The 18,483-nt window shown below is 40.1% G+C and overlaps 2 protein-coding genes across 2 annotated transcripts in view; one reads left to right on the top strand and one right to left on the bottom strand.

Moving 5' to 3' along the window:
• Positions 1 to 7,651, bottom strand: part of LOC122925800 (cystine/glutamate transporter-like) — an 88,458-nt gene extending 80,807 nt beyond the window's left edge. Inside the window, exons 1-3 of the mRNA XM_044277160.1 lie at positions 7,587 to 7,651; positions 3,429 to 3,552; positions 1,402 to 1,505 (exon numbers count right to left, since the gene is read on the bottom strand). Of these exons, the coding sequence (XP_044133095.1) occupies positions 1,402 to 1,505; positions 3,429 to 3,552; positions 7,587 to 7,651 (293 nt within the window). The remainder of the gene's footprint in view (positions 1 to 1,401; positions 1,506 to 3,428; positions 3,553 to 7,586) is intronic.
• A 396-nt stretch (positions 7,652 to 8,047) lies between these two features.
• Positions 8,048 to 18,483, top strand: part of LOC122925792 (cystine/glutamate transporter-like) — a 40,818-nt gene continuing 30,382 nt past the window's right edge. Inside the window, exons 1-3 of the mRNA XM_044277150.1 lie at positions 8,048 to 8,054; positions 16,079 to 16,203; positions 18,128 to 18,231. Coding sequence (XP_044133085.1) covers positions 8,048 to 8,054; positions 16,079 to 16,203; positions 18,128 to 18,231 — 236 coding nt within the window. The remainder of the gene's footprint in view (positions 8,055 to 16,078; positions 16,204 to 18,127; positions 18,232 to 18,483) is intronic.

The raw sequence follows: 18,483 nt of genomic DNA, 5'->3' as shown, positions 1-18,483 counted from the left end.
CTTAAGGCTGCAACAGCAAAATCCACATGTGGATCACCTCGGTCATACCCTGGGCCATGTCTGCATGTAATTTGAAACAAATGGCAAATATAAGTATGGCCCGGAAAGTATAGGTACAATTTACAATGTACCTCAAAGCGTGCCTCCTAATCGATAGGTATCGTCAAGAACTTCAACTTTCTCTATTACTTTACTTACCTTTAGGTTGGGGCTACACGTTGTGAGACCGCAAGTTTCAGAAAAGTTGCTCAGTAAGTTTAGAGCAGTGATTTGTCTCTAAAAGTACAACCAAATCTCATAAACATTGCAGGTAAGGCTTCATTCAGCCTTTCCGTTCCCCTGCTCGGATTAGGAAAAGGCACATAACTGAGTCAAACGGAGCCTAATGACCACATAGACTATAATGGGGTCCATTATGTCTTTGTTCAGAAGATGATTTCGGAGCAGAGACAAAAGTTGTGCGTGCAGGACTTTTGTCTCCGCTTCAAAATCATCTTCTGAGCAGAAACATAACAGCCTCCATTATAGTCTATGGGGTCCTAAGGGCTCTGTTTGGCTCAGTTATGTGCCTTCTCCGTCCGTTCCGTTCTCCTGCTCCTAAATGGAGCAGTAGAACAGAAAGGCTTAACAGTGAGGTGAACGAAGCCTAAGGGTCCATTCACACGTCCGTAACTGTTTTGAGGTCAGCAAATTGCGGATCCACAAAACACGGACACAAACGCATTTTGTGGACCGCACATGGCCAGCACTATGATAGAAATGCCTTTTCTTGTCCGTGACTGCAGACAAGAATAATACATGTTCTATTTTTTGCGGGGCCGCGGAGGGAAAGTCCGGATGTGGACAGCACACCGTGTGCGGCCAGCATCTTTTGCGGCTCCATTGAAAATGAATGGGTCCACACCCGTTTTGCAAATTTGCAGAATGGATGTGAACTCATTTTGCGGACGTGTGAATGGACCCTAAGCCACAGTCACATCAGACTTGCATTGTGGTCTATGAGACATGCGTCCTGCGATCAGAAGTCCAACAGTGTTGAGTTTTCTGTGATTGTTGTTTTGTCACTGGGACACTATTGACAATCATTCAATTCAATGTTGCACAACTTTCATGTTGCTTGACACGTCACTGAGCAGCCGCAGCCAAAGGGCAGCCATGCACATTGACAGCTATCTCTTCCGACTCCCCCATACACATACACGTTTAGCTTGGCCTCTCTTTCTGATACAAGACCCCAGATCCCCTGTACATCAATATATTTTGAAGATAAAATGCTGAATAACATAAAGCCACCTCTAGAGGGAGCATGCTGCATTTCAACATGCCAGCTTTTTACTAAACCCAAATGTTCTGATCTCAATCCAGACTGCAGAATAACATTTTTTTTTATATATTTATTACCTTGAAACAGCAAAAACTCCACCATTCATTGAGCCAAAGCAAGACAATGCAACAAAAATGGGAACAGCCAGGGAGAAGTTTCCCAGGAGACGTTCAGCAAATGTCTGAAAAGAAATGAAACAAAGGAAGTTCACTTTAAAATACATTTATTCTACAAGTGTTTTTTTTTTTTTCTTCCCCAGAAAGATGTTTGACAAAGTGAATGTATTCTTTAGATGTGTGTCTATTGGGCCAATAACTATTTAAAATCTTCTTGGGTCAAACAGAAAGACCAACATGTTTTTTCCTCTCAATTATAACCACAATGCTCTGTCTAGTTAACTATATACTTGTCTACACTTAATATGGCAGAGCTGGAATATTTGGGGGATTTATTGAGTTGAGGTCATCTTGATTGTTTTTTCAGTGCAGAGCTAAGTTGTGATGGAAGAGCCATTTGAGAATGAATGCTTGGAAGTTTTTTTTTTTTTATGATATGCAACGTATCACTTTTTTGTACACCAAAAAATGTATTATTTGTATTTACTTTCTAACTGTTGAATTGTCAAAAGATTTTGAAATGTGGTTTCCCATACAATGAACCTACTATGTGGAGGAGGTTAATGAACTATAATCACTAGGCAATTTATTTAAATGAGTTCTATGTATCTCATTGGCTTTGTTTGTTGCTAAATAATTCTGTGTTTCTACATACAATTTAAAGGTCAAGTTTAATAAAATGAACTTACCGTAGCAGCAAAAATGCTGATTTTAAATTCAAATCTTTATATTTTTTTCAAATCTGTTAGCTTTTTAATGACCAGTTCTGAAAGGGTGTCAATGACCTGAGCCATTATTTTTTTATTTTTGCCTCTCTGCATTACAGCAGCCATAATTTTTAAAAACATTTTTTATTCGCATGGCCGTCTGAGACTTTGTTCTATGTTTGAGAAACAGTATTATTTTTTAAATTGTTTTCTAATACCTATAAATTATGGTGTATACAAGCAAGCCATTTTTTTACTTAGTTTATGTTACACACCAAATTACCTGATAATTAAAATCTTCGGGTTATTACAGTTCTGTGAATACCTGATATGTGTATCTTTTTAATTTCATTTCATTTAATGTGTGCACAATAAAATGTATTTTACAGCAGATAATGGAGACATTTTTTTTTTCTAGTGGGGGGGGGGCGTGAAAATCGCAGCATGCTCCTCTTTGTGCATTTTCAACGCAACGCAGGCCCCATAGAAGTGAATAGGGCTGCGTGAAAATCGCAAGCATCCGCAAGCAAGTGCGGATGCAGTGAGATTTTCACGCACGGTTGCTAGGAGACGATCAGGATGGAGACCCGATCATTATTATTTTCCATTATAACATGGTTATAAGGGAAAATAATAGCATTCTTAATACAGAATGCTTAGTAAAATAGGGCTGGAGGAGCCACGCAGCCCGGCTTGTCTTCTGTCTTTATCTTTGCTGTGCACAGGAAAAGGACTTGTGGTGATGTCACTACGCTCATCACATGGTCCGTCACATGATCCATCACCATGGTAAAAGATCATATGATGGACCATGTGATGAGCGCAGTGACGTAATCAAGGGTCCTATTCCTCAAAGAAGAAGACAAGTGGATTAAGGTGAGTAAATTATTATTATTTTTTTAACCCCTCCAGCCCAATTTTACTAAGCATTCTGTATTAGGAATGCTACACAACACCTAACCCAAACCCAAACTTCTGTGAAGAAGTTCGGGTTTGGGTACCAAACATGCCAATTTTTCTCACGTGAGTGCAAAACCCATTGTAATGTTTTGCACTTGCGCTGAAAAATCTTGCATTTTCCCGCGACGCACCCGCATCTTATCCAGGCCAAAAACATGACGCCCGTGTAAAAGAGGCCTTAAGTGTTTTGAAATCCAACATTCCTGACCTTTAAATCCCGCAGCTGCTGTCAGGTGAGAGTCAGGAGGCCCCATACACATTAGGTAGTCAGCAGACATTACTATGCATGTTGATTACATTGTTTCATTTTTGCTTCCTTACCACTGCAACTGCACTGGAGAGGACGAGTTCTTCTGCTGTAATGGCTGTATAGTAGGCCACATTGGTCAAGACGTATCCAACTGTTACGATCGCCATTGATATGCATATTGCAAGAGGTATGTTTCTGGTGAAGAAAACACAATTATGGCATTAGATTATGACATTAATACAGTTCTAAATCTAACAGCTGGTATCACATATTTAGTACAAGTTAGAAAAGTATAATAATTAAACACTGAATTATTGGGGTTGTCCAACCTATTCTCATAGTAGGCCATCACTAAATGATTGGCTGGGGTCTGACACCCCAGTCAGCGCTAGAGCTACAGAGGACCATCAACACTGTAGTGGACAGCACTTGTAAGGCTACTTTCACACTAGCGGCAGGCCGGATCCGACAGGCTGTTCACCCTGTCGGATCCGTCCTGCCGCTATTTTGCCGTGCCGCTGGACCGCTGCTCTGTCCCCGTTGACTATAATGGGGACGGGGGCGTAGCTCCGGCGCAGCACGGCAGTTCGCGGTAAGAGGCTGTCGGACTAAAAAGTCCGATATGCAGTACTTTTAGTTTGGCGGCCTTTCGCCGTGCACTGCTGTGCTGCTCCGGAGCTCCGCCCAGTCCCCATTATAGTCAATGGGGATTGAGCGGCGGCCCGGTGGCATGGCGAAATAGCGGCAGGACGGATCCGACAGGGTGAACAGCCTGTCGGATCCAGCCTGCCGCTAATGTGAAAGTACCCTAACTGATACAATGCTGCACCCATTGACTTCAATGGTAGGAGCGCTGTAGTAGTGAGCTCCTTCCTCTACAATGTTGACAGTGATATATAGCTCCAGTGGTGAATTACAGTGATAGAGCTACACCAAACATATGTGGGGTTGAGGGGTGTCAAGCACCTCCCAATCAGCTGGTGATGGCCTATCCTAAGGACAGGCAATTACTTGAAAAAGGCAGGACAACCTCTTTAACACTGTACCTGTTTATTTTAGCCCAAATGAAATTGCATTGCATTGCCTGTTTTATAAAGAGACAATTTCTTCTGAATGTGGTATTTTTTTATTCAACAGCCATAGAAAATGTACTTTTGTAGCAATAACCTCAGGGACATAAAAGCTCTCAATGGTAGAAGAAAGTCATCTTAGTTTACAAATTTGCTGCACAGGGAAGGGTTTATATGGAAAGTAATCTTGATGGACAAAATGACAGCTCCATAGTCATATTGATAGACCAGGATAATACATGCAAACAGAGGAACATTGCATTGATAAATGTAATGTAAAAAAGGCTGTGATCAGCCACACAACTGAGATAACATAGGGGAGTTGTGGTGGTGTAATTGTTTCCCAGCCATCACCTCTGTCTAGTCTGAAAATAGTCTGAAAAAGAGAGTTAAGTGAAATTCTACAATGCTAAAAGTCCATACAGGGAGTCTAGAGAGTTAATTACTCTGTTTGGCTTAAAGGACTTTTAATACTGATGACCTATCCTCAGAATAGGTCATCAGTATGTGATTGGTGGGGGTCGGACTCCTGGCATTGGACTTCTGTCCATTAGATAGCAGCTGTGCTTGGTGTTACAGCTCAGACCCATTCACTGAGACTGAGTTGCGCTTAGGCTATGTGACCAATAATGGGATGTCACTGGCCAAGGAAGAAGCTGCAGTGCTGACAAAGAGCTTCATGACCTCTTCAAACAACAAACTGGAGGAGGTGTCGAGAGGACCCCCCTCCATTAAGATATTAATTACCTATTCTGAGGATAGGTCGTCAGTATTAAGCACTTAGCCAACCCACATTTTTATTCTAAATTGAGGATAATATTATCTGGGTTTCACACCTATTAGTTTAGACTGATGGTGGCTATATACACCAGAGAAAAGTTGTCTAAATCCTCTGGGATCAACCAACGTCCTCATGAGTATGAAGCCCAGAAAGCAGATGGTGGGGTAACGAAGAATTGGGCATTTCAGATGTCCCCCCGCATCTGCACATGGGTTATTCAGCTTTTCTAATTAAAAACACAAGGAGGCTTGGCTACTTGAAATGTTCATGTATAAATATCAGAAAAAATAGATTCAGCAAAATGAGCTTTTTGCCAATAAGTATCGAAGCATCATGGGCATCTTTACCTTTGTTATGATGGTGGATTCTTATGTGTTAGAACATAATGCAATGTCAAGGATGAAATATAGTGTCAAGTCATTTAGAACATTAAGATTTTGCAGTGGCTTTGTTTGTGATAAAGACCCTAGATGGTCTTCATTGACAAACCACAATCTTTGTATTTTGTTAAAATTATTGTTCATTGCTACTAGTGTGAGCAAAGTGAACATTCATAGTGGAATTTGGTCCAAAGTTTAAGAAAACTTTGATTCAGAGCAAATTTTTTCACAGCTTAGTGGTTTTCCTAAAATGGCAGTTGCACTTGTTACAAAGAGAAAATAAGTATAGAGGAGACAAGCTCGAGAATGCAAGATCACCCATATTGTTGTGCAGCCAGCCAATCCGCAGATAGCTATCCCCTGAGGTGTCATAGCCCTATAAACCGCTCATCCTGCATGGTCTCGTCAATTTCCTGTGAGCTGAGCATAGAGAGTGGCAAGCGCTCATGCGCTAGGGACAGTGTTGCTGCAAATGATTAATATAAAAATATTGGAGAAGGAGAGTGCAGGGAGACTGCAGGAAGAATGCAGGCAGAGTGCAGGGAGACTTATTCTGCAATCAGTTTTATTTATTAATTCCTACATCGGCCATAAACTAAGATATGTAATTAAATACCAATAAGAAGGAATCCTTATTATTCCACTTCCAGTGTGCCAATCAATACCATCCAGTCTGCTCCACTTAGAGAGGGGGGCAGGTCTTAATAATGAACATCCTCATCGATTTGTTGGCTTTACTTCTTCCAAATCATTCATTACAGTCTCTATGTCCTAGGGAAATCAGTAAGATGCAGAGAAAGGAATTGGAATGTTCCTGATGACATATTCTCCTCGATATTTGATGATATGGAAAAGGTGAAAAAGGGTAGAATAGCAGATGGCAGAAGAAGGGCTCCCACCTGTAGGGAAGGAGAGCGCTGTGGTGGTTGGAGAAGTGGGTACAGCCACTGTTTAAAGGTGCATTAAAGGTGCCACATGGCCATTAACAATGAAGACCGACTATTTAGTGCAACCTTCATTATTAAAGACAGATGTAGGCCACGCGGTTCTTCACCGCAGCATAGCCGCAATCATACAGCAGCATTGCCGATCCATGTGGCCGTATCCTAAGGCAGATTAGACTGGGTATACCTAATTTATAGTGATTCATGACAAATTCATTTGTAACTAATCAGATCTCTTGTCGAACTTTGGGGAAGCTGCTGAATTAAATTTTTCTAAATTAATTGCTGCTATGCAACATTCTGACAGACAGCATTCTGTTTCCCTGTATTTCATTTTACTGCCCTGCTATCCATGTTTTCTACATTTTGTTTTCCTGCAGTATAAGTCAACCTCTTTATTATGTACAAGTTATTAAAATATTAAGGTCACAATCTTTTTATTTTTCGTGTGAATGTAATTAATTATTCAGAAATGTAATAATGAACCAGTCAGTATCATCACTTTTAAGAGAACTAATTAGCTCAAATAAAGGGAGTCTGGTGAACCTTCAATAAAGGTAAATACTAGTGATGAGCGACAGGGGTCATATTCAAATTTGTGATATTTTGCGAATATTTTGTAGAATATTCTTAGAATATTCGCAAATTCCAATATTTGTTAGGAGTAGTGTTGATTGCGAATTTTCATAATGCAAATTTTTGTAATGCACATTTTTGGAATGAGAATTTTAGTAATGCAATTTTCGTAATGAGAATCAATGAGATCATGAAAACTATATATTCGTGAAAACTATAAAATTGCTATAATTCTTGTTTTACAATATTCCAAATATTCTAAAAAACATTCATTTTTTAGAATATTTGTCTTTTTTTTTTTTTTTTAATCTGTACAGTTGTTCCACTTTGGCATACTCCAAATATGAATATGTATGAGGAAAAGTGATGGAAGTAGCTATTGCTCATCCCTGCACAGTGGAGGTGATTGCTGCATGTAAATACAATTATTTACAATTATCGGGAAGGAATGGTTCCTTTCCAATAATTGTTCACTCACCCGACATGTCTAAATGAGCCTTTTCTCTTTACTGCTATTTCTGGAAGAAGAAACAAAATCACCATGGGAACTCCTGGGGGTTAGAATATACCATCGGATCTGAGTTTTCACGATCTCTCTGAATCTCATTACAAAATTTGCATTACGAAAATTTGCATTATGAAAAATCTCATTACGAAAATTCGCAATCAACACTACTCCTAAATTCAAAGATATTGCAGCCTTCTCATTGGCCCACAAGCTAGAAGCAGGGAGTGATCATGTGTACTGATAAAAAAATTTTTTGAATATTCGAAATTACAAATATATATCACTATATTCTAAATATTCGCAAATTCTCGAAGTGCCGATATTCGCAATAAAAATTAGCAATTCGAATGTTTGTGATCAACACTAGTAAATTTTGGTGATTTTGTTTCTTCTTCCAGAAATAGCAGTAAAGAGAAAAGACTAATTTAGACATGTCGGGTGAGTGGACAATTATTGGAAAGGAACCATTCCTTCCCGATAATTGTAAATAAATGTATGTACATGCAGCAATCACCTCCACTGTGCAGGGATGAGCAATAGCTACTTCCATCACTTTTCCTCATACATATTCATTGTTTGTGGGCAGCAGATCCTTGTTTACACAGCACAATCTACTGCCCATTTCACCTGATGAACGAGCATTTTGCATGTACATTGGGTGATCTGCAGTACATTTACATTGGCTGATCAGGAATGAGTGTCCATACTAATGTTCATTACCGATAATCGACCCTACAATTGCTCTGTATAAACCTGACTTTAGTCAAACATAGCTTTTTGACCCTTCAGAGACACTATTGGAAGTTGTAAAAAGTAATTCACCTGTCACTACCATGTATGCGTCAAATAATAGAGGCAGTTAAACCAGTTATCTAGTATAAAGACCTTACAATCATCTCTCCATATCTCAGCTTTCTGGACTCCTGAGAGTGTGACAGAAGGAGAAGTAGTGGGTATTGAGATTAACTGCGGCAAAACCTTAATTTTTTGTAGTGTGCCCAGGAAACGTAGGGTTGAGTTAACTGGTAAAAAAATTATCTTTTCGACCCATCAGAGACATACACACACACAGATTCACCACAAGTTTAAAATCAGTGTCAGAACATTAGAACATGTTAAGGCTACATGCACACGGGCGTATGTGTTTTGCGGTCCGCAAATTCAGTATGTCATCCGTATTTTTTTGCGGATCCATTGTAACAAGAATAGGACATGCTCTATTTATTTATTTTTTGTGGGGCTACGGAACAGACATACTGATGCGGACAGCACACCATGTGCTGTCTGCATTTTTTGCGGACCCATTGAAATGAATAGGTCTGCATCCTATCCGCAAAAAAAAACGGAACGGACACGGAAACAAACAACGTTAGTGTGCATGAGGCCAAAGAGGAATGCTACATTAAGGAGCAAGTGAATGGTCAGTTCTTGAAATGAATGAGTTGGAAGCAGAAAAATGTAAAAGCATAAGGATCTGGGTGACTGGGTAACAGGGGTCAAACTGTGATGGCTAGACAACTGGGTCAGATTTTCTCCATGTGATTCCATAAGAGAACTTCATAGGTATTGTAGGGCACACAGTGAAGGCAGGATTGAAGCGCTCACCATGAGGCATCCATACTACAAACAGACAAGACAATCATCAGATCCCCAACAGAACATGAAACCGTTCCAGTCTGCAGCAGTCCAGGTTTCTCATTTACGACATCATTGCAAACATTGTGGAAAGTGGCTGGCTGTCAATGGCAGAACACTTAATAGGCACCATGACACAAAATTTCCTTCTGCTAAATGTCTGGAAATGGTTCGGAGAGACAGGGGTGTTTAAAGAGATTCTGTCACCAGGTTTCACCCCCTCCAGATAAAAATATGGTTATGTTCAGGGAGCTTTAACCATTCCTAATGTGGTCTTATAAATGTAATCTGTAGGCTCATTTTGCAAAAAATACGCTATTACTAACCTGTCAGTCATAAAAATAAGGTGCCCAAGGGTATGTAAATGGCTCCAAGCTGCCGCCCTCACCTGCTGCCGTTCGTGCCCAGCGCCGCCTCATAATCTTCTGTGACGCCTCCTGCTCTCCCTCTGTAACATGTTGTGAAAGCCTCCTGCTCGCTCTCTCTCCCCCTCCCCCCTCCTCCCTCTGTAACATGCTGTGAAAGCCTCCTGCTCTCCCTTCCTCCCCCCCTCCTCCTCTCTGTAACATCGATGTTACAGAGGGAGGAGGGGAGGAGGGAGAGCAGGAGGCTTTCACAGCATGTTACAGAGGGAAGGGGGGAGGGAGAGAGAGCGAGCAGGAGGCTTTCACAACATGTTACAGAGGGAGAGCAGGAGGCGTCACAGAAGATTATGAGGCGGCGCTGGGCACGAACGGCAGCAGGTGAGGGCGGCAGCTTGGAGCCATTTACATACCCTTGGGCACCTTATTTTATGACTGACAGGTTAGTAATAGCGTATTTTTTGCAAATGAGCCTACAGATTACATTTATAAGACCACATTAGGAATGGTTAAAGCTCCCTGAACATAACCATATTTTTATCTGGAGGGGGTGAAACCTGGTGACAGAATCTCTTTAAACACCCCTGTCTCTCCGAACCATTTCCAGACATTTAGCAGAAGGAAATTTTGTGTCATGGTGCCTATTAAGTGTTCTGCCATTGACAGCCAGCCACTTTCCACAATGTTTGCAATGATGTCGTAAATGAGAAACCTGGACTGCTGCAGACTGGAACGGTTTCATGTTCTGTTGGGGATCTGATGATTGTCTTGTCTGTTTGTAGTATGGATGCCTCATGGTGAGCGCTTCAATCCTGCCTTCACTGTGTGCCCTACAATACCTATGAAGTTCTCTTATGGAATCACATGGAGAAAATCTGACCCAGTTGTCTAGCCATCACAGTTTGACCCCTGTTACCCAGTCACCCAGATCCTTATGCTTTTACATTTTCTGCTTCCAACTCATTCATTTCAAGAACTGACCATTCACTTGCTCCTTAATGTAGCATTCCTCTTTGGCCTCATGCACACTAACGTTGTTTGTTTCCGTGTCCGTTCCGTTTTTTTTTGCGGATAGGATGCAGACCTATTCATTTCAATGGGTCCGCAAAAAATGCAGACAGCACATGGTGTGCTGTCCGCATCAGTATGTCTGTTCCGTAGCCCCACAAAAAATAAATAAATAGAGCATGTCCTATTCTTGTTACAATGGATCCGCAAAAAAATACGGATGACATACTGAATTTGCGGACCGCAAAACACATACGCCCGTGTGCATGTAGCCTTAACATGTTCTAATGTTCTGACACTGATTTTAAACTTGTGGTGAATCTGTGTGTGTGTGTATGTCTCTGATGGGTCGAAAAGATAATTTTTTTACCAGTTAACTCAACCCTACGTTTCCTGGGCACACTACAAAAATTAAGGTTTTGCCGCAGTTAATCTCAATACCCCACTACTTCTCCTTCTGTCACACTCTCAGGAGTCCAGAAAGCTGAGATATGGAGAGATGATTGTAAGGTCTTTATACTAGATAACTGGTTTAACTGCCTCTATTATTTGACGCATACATGGTAGTGACAGGTGAATTACTTTTTACAACTTCCAATAGTGTCTCTGAAGGGTCAAAAAGCTATGTTTGACTAAAGTCAGGTTTATACAGAGCAATTGTAGGGTCGATTATCGGTAATGAACATTAGTATGGACACTCATTCCTGATCAGCCAATGTAAATGTACTGCAGATCACCCAATGTACATGCAAAATGCTCGTTCATCAGGTGAAATGGGCAGTAGATTGTGCTGTGTAAACAAGGATCTGCTGCCCACAAACAATGAATATGTATGAGGAAAAGTGATGGAAGTAGCTATTGCTCATCCCTGCACAGTGGAGGTGATTGCTGCATGTACATACATTTATTTACAATTATCGGGAAGGAATGGTTCCTTTCCAATAATTGTCCACTCACCCGACATGTCTAAATTAGTCTTTTCTCTTTACTGCTATTTCTGGAAGAAGAAACAAAATCACCAAAATTTACTAGTGTTGATCACAAATATTCGAATTGCTAATTTTTATTGCGAATATCGGCACTTCGAGAATTTGCGAATATTTAGAATATAGTGATATATATTTGTAATTTCGAATATTCAAAAAATTTTTTTATCAGTACACATGATCACTCCCTGCTTCTAGCTTGTGGGCCAATGAGAAGGCTGCAATATCTTTGAATTTAGGAGTAGTGTTGATTGCGAATTTTCGTAATGAGATTTTTCATAATGCAAATTTTCGTAATGCAAATTTTGTAATGAGATTCAGAGAGATCGTGAAAACTCAGATCCGATGGTATATTCTAACCCCCAGGAGTTCCCATGGTGATTTTGTTTCTTCTTCCAGAAATAGCAGTAAAGAGAAAAGGCTCATTTAGACATGTCGGGTGAGTGAACAATTATTGGAAAGGAACCATTCCTTCCCGATAATTGTAAATAATTGTATTTACATGCAGCAATCACCTCCACTGTGCAGGGATGAGCAATAGCTACTTCCATCACTTTTCCTCATACATATTCATATTTGGAGTATGCCAAAGTGGAACAACTGTACAGATTAAAAAAAAAAAAAAAAACAAATATTCTAAAAAATGAATGTTTTTTAGAATATTTGGAATATTGTAAAACAAGAATATATAGCAATTTTATAGTTTTCACGATATATAGTTTTCATGATCTCATTGATTCTCATTACGAAAATTTGCATTACTAAAATTCTCATTCCAAAAATGTGCATTACAAAAATTTGCATTATGAAAATTCGCAATCAACACTACTCCTAACAAATATTGGAATTTGCGAATATTCTAAGAATATTCTACAAAATATTCGCAAAATATCACAAATTTGAATATGACCCCTGTCGCTCATCACTAGTATTTACCTTTATTGAAGGTTCACCAGACTCCCTTTATTTGAGCTAATTAGTTCTCTTAAAAGTGATGATACTGACTGGTTCATTATTACATTTCTGAATATTAATTACATTCACACGAAAAATAAAAAGATTGTGACCTTAATATTTTAATAACTTGTACATAAGAGGTTGACTTATACTGCAGGAAAACAAATGTAGAAAACATGGATAGCAGGGCAGTAAAATGAAATACAGGGAAACAGAATGCTGTCTGTCAGAATGTTGCATAGCAGCAATTAATTTAGAAAAATTTAATTCAGCAGCTTCCCCAAAGTTCGACAAGAGATCTGATTAGTTACAAATGAATTTGTCATGAATCACTATAAATTAGGTATACCCAGTCTAATCTGCCTTAGGATACGGCCACATGGATCGGCAATGCTGCTGTATGATTGCGGCTATGCTGCGGTGAAGAACCGCGTGGCCTACATCTGTCTTTAATAATGAAGGTTGCACTAAATAGTCGGTCTTCATTGTTAATGGCCATGTGGCACCTTTAATGCACCTTTAAACAGTGGCTGTACCCACTTCTCCAACCACCACAGCGCTCTCCTTCCCTACAGGTGGGAGCCCTTCTTCTGCCATCTGCTATTCTACCCTTTTCACCTTTTCCATATCATCAAATATCGAGGAGAATATGTCATCAGGAACATCCAATTCCTTTCTCTGCATCTTACTGATTTCCCTAGGACATAGAGACTGTAATGAATGATTTGGAAGAAGTAAAGCCAACAAATCGATGAGGATGTTCATTATTAAGACCTGCCCCCTCTCTAAGTGGAGCAGACTGGATGGTATTGATTGGCACACTGGAAGTGGAATAATAAAGGATTCCTTCTTATTGGTATTTAATTACATATCTTAGTTTATGGCCGATGTAGGAATTAATAAATAAAACTGATGCAGAATAAGTCTCCCTGCACTCTGCCTGCATTCTTCCTGCAGTCTCCCTGCACTCTCCTTCTCCAATATTTTTATATTAATCATTTGCAGCAACACTGTCCCTAGCGCATGAGCGCTTGCCACGTCTCTATGCTCAGCTCACAGGAAATTGACGGAGACCATGCAGGATGAGCGGTTTATAGGGCTATGACACCTCAGGGGATAGCTATCTGCGGATTGGCTGGCTGCACAACAATATGGGTGATCTTGCATTCTCGAGCTTGTCTCCTCTATACTTATTTTCTCTTTGTAACAAGTGCAACTGCCATTTTAGGAAAACCACTAAGCGTGAAAAAATTTGCTCTGAATCAAAGTTTTCTTAAACTTTGGACCAAATTCCACTATGAATGTTTCACTTTGCTCAACACTAGTAGCAATGAACAATAATTTTAACAAAATACAAAGATTGTGGTTTGTCAATGAAGACCATCTAGGGTCTTTATCACAAACAAAGCCACTGCAAAATCTTAATGTTCTAAATGACTTGACACTATATTTCATCCTTGACATTGCATTATGTTCTAACACATAAGAATCCACCATCATAACAAAGGTAAAGATGCCCATGATGCTTCGATACTTATTGGCAAAAAGCTCATTTTGCTGAATCTATTTTTCTGATATTTATACATGAACATTTCAAGTAGCCAAGCCTCCTTGTGTTTTTAATTAGAAAAGCTGAATAACCCATGTGCAGATGCGGGGGGACATCTGAAATGCCCAATTCTTCGTTACCCCACCATCTGCTTTCTGGGCTTCATACTCATGAGGACGTTGGTTGATCCCAGAGGATTTAGACAACTTTTCTCTGGTGTATATAGCCACCATCAGTCTAAACTAATAGGTGTGAAACCCAGATAATATTATCCTCAATTTAGAAATAAAAATGTGGGTTGGCTAAGTGCTTAATACTGACGACCTATCCTCAGAATAGGTAATTAATATCTTAATGGAGGGGGGTCCTCTCGACACCTCCTCCAGTTTGTTGTTTGAAGAGGTCATGAAGCTCTTTGTCAGCACTGCAGCTTCTTCCTTGGCCAGTGACATCCCATTATTGGTCACATAGCCTAAGCGCAACTCAGTCTCAGTGAATGGGTCTGAGCTGTAACACCAAGCACAGCTGCTATCTAATGGACAGAAGTCCAATGCCAGGAGTCCGACCCCCACCAATCACATACTGATGACCTATTCTGAGGATAGGTCATCAGTATTAAAAGTCCTTTAAGCCAAACAGAGTAATTAACTCTCTAGACTCCCTGTATGGACTTTTAGCATTGTAGAATTTCACTTAACTCTCTTTTTCAGACTATTTTTCAGACTAGACAGAGGGTGATGGCTGGGGAAACAATTACACCACCACAACTCCCCTATGTTATCTCAGTTGTGTGGCTGATCACAGCCTTTTTACATTACATTTATCAATGCAATGTTCCTCTGTTTGCATGTATTATCCTGGTCTATCAATATGGACTATGGAGCTGTCATTTTGTCCATCAAGATTACTTTCCATATAAACCCTTCCCTGTGCAGCAAATTTGTAAACTAAGATGACTTTCTTCTACCATTGAGAGCTTTTATGTCCCTGAGGTTATTGCTACAAAAGTACATTTTCTATGGCTGTTGAATAAAAAAATACCACATTCAGAAGAAATTGTCTCTTTATAAAACAGGCAATGCAATGCAATTTCATTTGGGCTAAAATAAACAGGTACAGTGTTAAAGAGGTTGTCCTGCCTTTTTCAAGTAATTGCCTGTCCTTAGGATAGGCCATCACCAGCTGATTGGGAGGTGCTTGACACCCCTCAACCCCACATATGTTTGGTGTAGCTCTATCACTGTAATTCACCACTGGAGCTATATATCACTGTCAACATTGTAGAGGAAGGAGCTCACTACTACAGCGCTCCTACCATTGAAGTCAATGGTGCAGCATTGTATCAGTTAGGGTACTTTCACATTAGCGGCAGGCTGGATCCGACAGGCTGTTCACCCTGTCGGATCCGTCCTGCCGCTATTTCGCCATGCCACCGGGCCGCCGCTCAATCCCCATTGACTATAATGGGGACTGGGCGGAGCTCCGGAGCAGCACAGCAGTGCACGGCGAAAGGCCGCCAAACTAAAAGTACTGCATATCGGACTTTTTAGTCCGACAGCCTCTTACCGCGAACTGCCGTGCTGCGCCGGAGCTACGCCCCCGTCCCCATTATAGTCAACGGGGACAGAGCAGCGGTCCAGCGGCACGGCAAAATAGCGGCAGGACGGATCCGACAGGGTGAACAGCCTGTCGGATCCGGCCTGCCGCTAGTGTGAAAGTAGCCTTACAAGTGCTGTCCACTACAGTGTTGATGGTCCTCTGTAGCTCTAGCGCCTGACTGGGGTGTCAGACCCCAGCCAATCATTTAGTGATGGCCCTACTATGAGAATAGGTTGGACAACCCCAATAATTCAGTGTTTAATTATTATACTTTTCTAACTTGTACTAAATATGTGATACCAGCTGTTAGATTTAGAACTGTATTAATGTCATAATCTAATGCCATAATTGTGTTTTCTTCACCAGAAACATACCTCTTGCAAATATGCATATCAATGGCGATCGTAACAGTTGGATACGTCTTGACCAATGTGGCCTACTATACAGCCATTACAGCAGAAGAACTCGTCCTCTCCAGTGCAGTTGCAGTGGTAGGAAGCAAAAATGAAACAATGTAATCAACATGCATAGTAATGTCTGCTGACTACCTAATGTGTATGGGGCCTCCTGACTCTCACCTGACAGCAGCTGCGGGATTTAAAGGTCAGGAATGTTGGATTTCAAAACACTTAAGGCCTCTTTACACGGGCGTCATGTTTTTGGCCTGGATAAGATGCGGGGTGCGTCGCGGGAAAATGCAAGATTTTTCAGCGCAAGTGCAAAACATTACAATGGGTTTTGCACTCACGTGAGAAAAATTGGCATGTTTGGTACCCAAACCCGAACTTCTTCACAGAAGTTTGGGTTTGGGTTAGGTGTTGTGTAGCATTCCTAATACAGAATGCTTAGTAAAATTGGGCTGGAGGGGTTAAAAAAATAATAATAATTTACTCACCTTAATCCACTTGTCTTCTTCTTGAGGAATAGGACCCTTGATTACGTCACTGCGCTCATCACATGGTCCATCATATGATCTTTTACCATGGTGATGGATCATGTGACGGACCATGTGATGAGCGTAGTGACATCACCACAAGTCCTTTTCCTGTGCACAGCAAAGATAAAGACAGAAGACAAGCCGGGCTGCGTGGCTCCTCCAGCCCTATTTTACTAAGCATTCTGTATTAAGAATGCTATTATTTTCCCTTATAACCATGTTATAAGGGAAAATAATAATGATCGGGTCTCCATCCTGATCGTCTCCTAGCAACCGTGCGTGAAAATCTCACTGCATCCGCACTTGCTTGCGGATGCTTGCGATTTTCACGCAGCCCTATTCACTTCTATGGGGCCTGCGTTGCGTTGAAAATGCACAAAGAGGAGCATGCTGCGATTTTCACGCCCCCCCCCCACTAGAAAAAAAAAATGTCTCCATTATCTGCTGTAAAATACATTTTATTGTGCACACATTAAATGAAATGAAATTAAAAAGATACACATATCAGGTATTCACAGAACTGTAATAACCCGAAGATTTTAATTATCAGGTAATTTGGTGTGTAACATAAACTAAGTAAAAAAATGGCTTGCTTGTATACACCATAATTTATAGGTATTAGAAAACAATTTAAAAAATAATACTGTTTCTCAAACATAGAACAAAGTCTCAGACGGCCATGCGAATAAAAAATGTTTTTAAAAAATTATGGCTGCTGTAATGCAGAGAGGCAAAAATAAAAAATAATGGCTCAGGTCATTGACACCCTTTCAGAACTGGTCATTAAAAAGCTAACAGATTTGAAAAAAAATATAAAGATTTGAATTTAAAATCAGCATTTTTGCTGCTACGGTAAGTTCATTTTATTAAACTTGACCTTTAAATTGTATGTAGAAACACAGAATTATTTAGCAACAAACAAAGCCAGTGAGATACATAGAACTCATTTAAATAAATTGCCTAGTGATTATAGTTCATTAACCTCCTCCACATAGTAGGTTCATTGTATGGGAAACCACATTTCAAAATCTTTTGACAATTCAACAGTTAGAAAGTAAATACAAATAATACATTTTTTGGTGTACAAAAAAGTGATACGTTGCATATCATAAAAAAAAAAAAACTTCCAAGCATTCATTCTCAAATGGCTCTTCCATCACAACTTAGCTCTGCACTGAAAAAACAATCAAGATGACCTCAACTCAATAAATCCCCCAAATATTCCAGCTCTGCCATATTAAGTGTAGACAAGTATATAGTTAACTAGACAGAGCATTGTGGTTATAATTGAGAGGAAAAAACATGTTGGTCTTTCTGTTTGACCCAAGAAGATTTTAAATAGTTATTGGCCCAATAGACACACATCTAAAGAATACATTCACTTTGTCAAACATCTTTCTGGGGAAGAAAAAAAAAAAAAAACACTTGTAGAATAAATGTATTTTAAAGTGAACTTCCTTTGTTTCATTTCTTTTCAGACATTTGCTGAACGTCTCCTGGGAAACTTCTCCCTGGCTGTTCCCATTTTTGTTGCATTGTCTTGCTTTGGCTCAATGAATGGTGGAGTTTTTGCTGTTTCAAGGTAATAAATATATAAAAAAAAAATGTTATTCTGCAGTCTGGATTGAGATCAGAACATTTGGGTTTAGTAAAAAGCTGGCATGTTGAAATGCAGCATGCTCCCTCTAGAGGTGGCTTTATGTTATTCAGCATTTTATCTTCAAAATATATTGATGTACAGGGGATCTGGGGTCTTGTATCAGAAAGAGAGGCCAAGCTAAACGTGTATGTGTATGGGGGAGTCGGAAGAGATAGCTGTCAATGTGCATGGCTG

This window comes from Bufo gargarizans, chromosome 1 (assembly GCF_014858855.1).
Source record: "Bufo gargarizans isolate SCDJY-AF-19 chromosome 1, ASM1485885v1, whole genome shotgun sequence".
Taxonomy (NCBI): Eukaryota; Metazoa; Chordata; class Amphibia; order Anura; family Bufonidae; genus Bufo; species Bufo gargarizans.
Note: the sequence above shows the minus strand (reverse complement) of the source record. Positions and strands in the feature narration are given on the sequence as shown.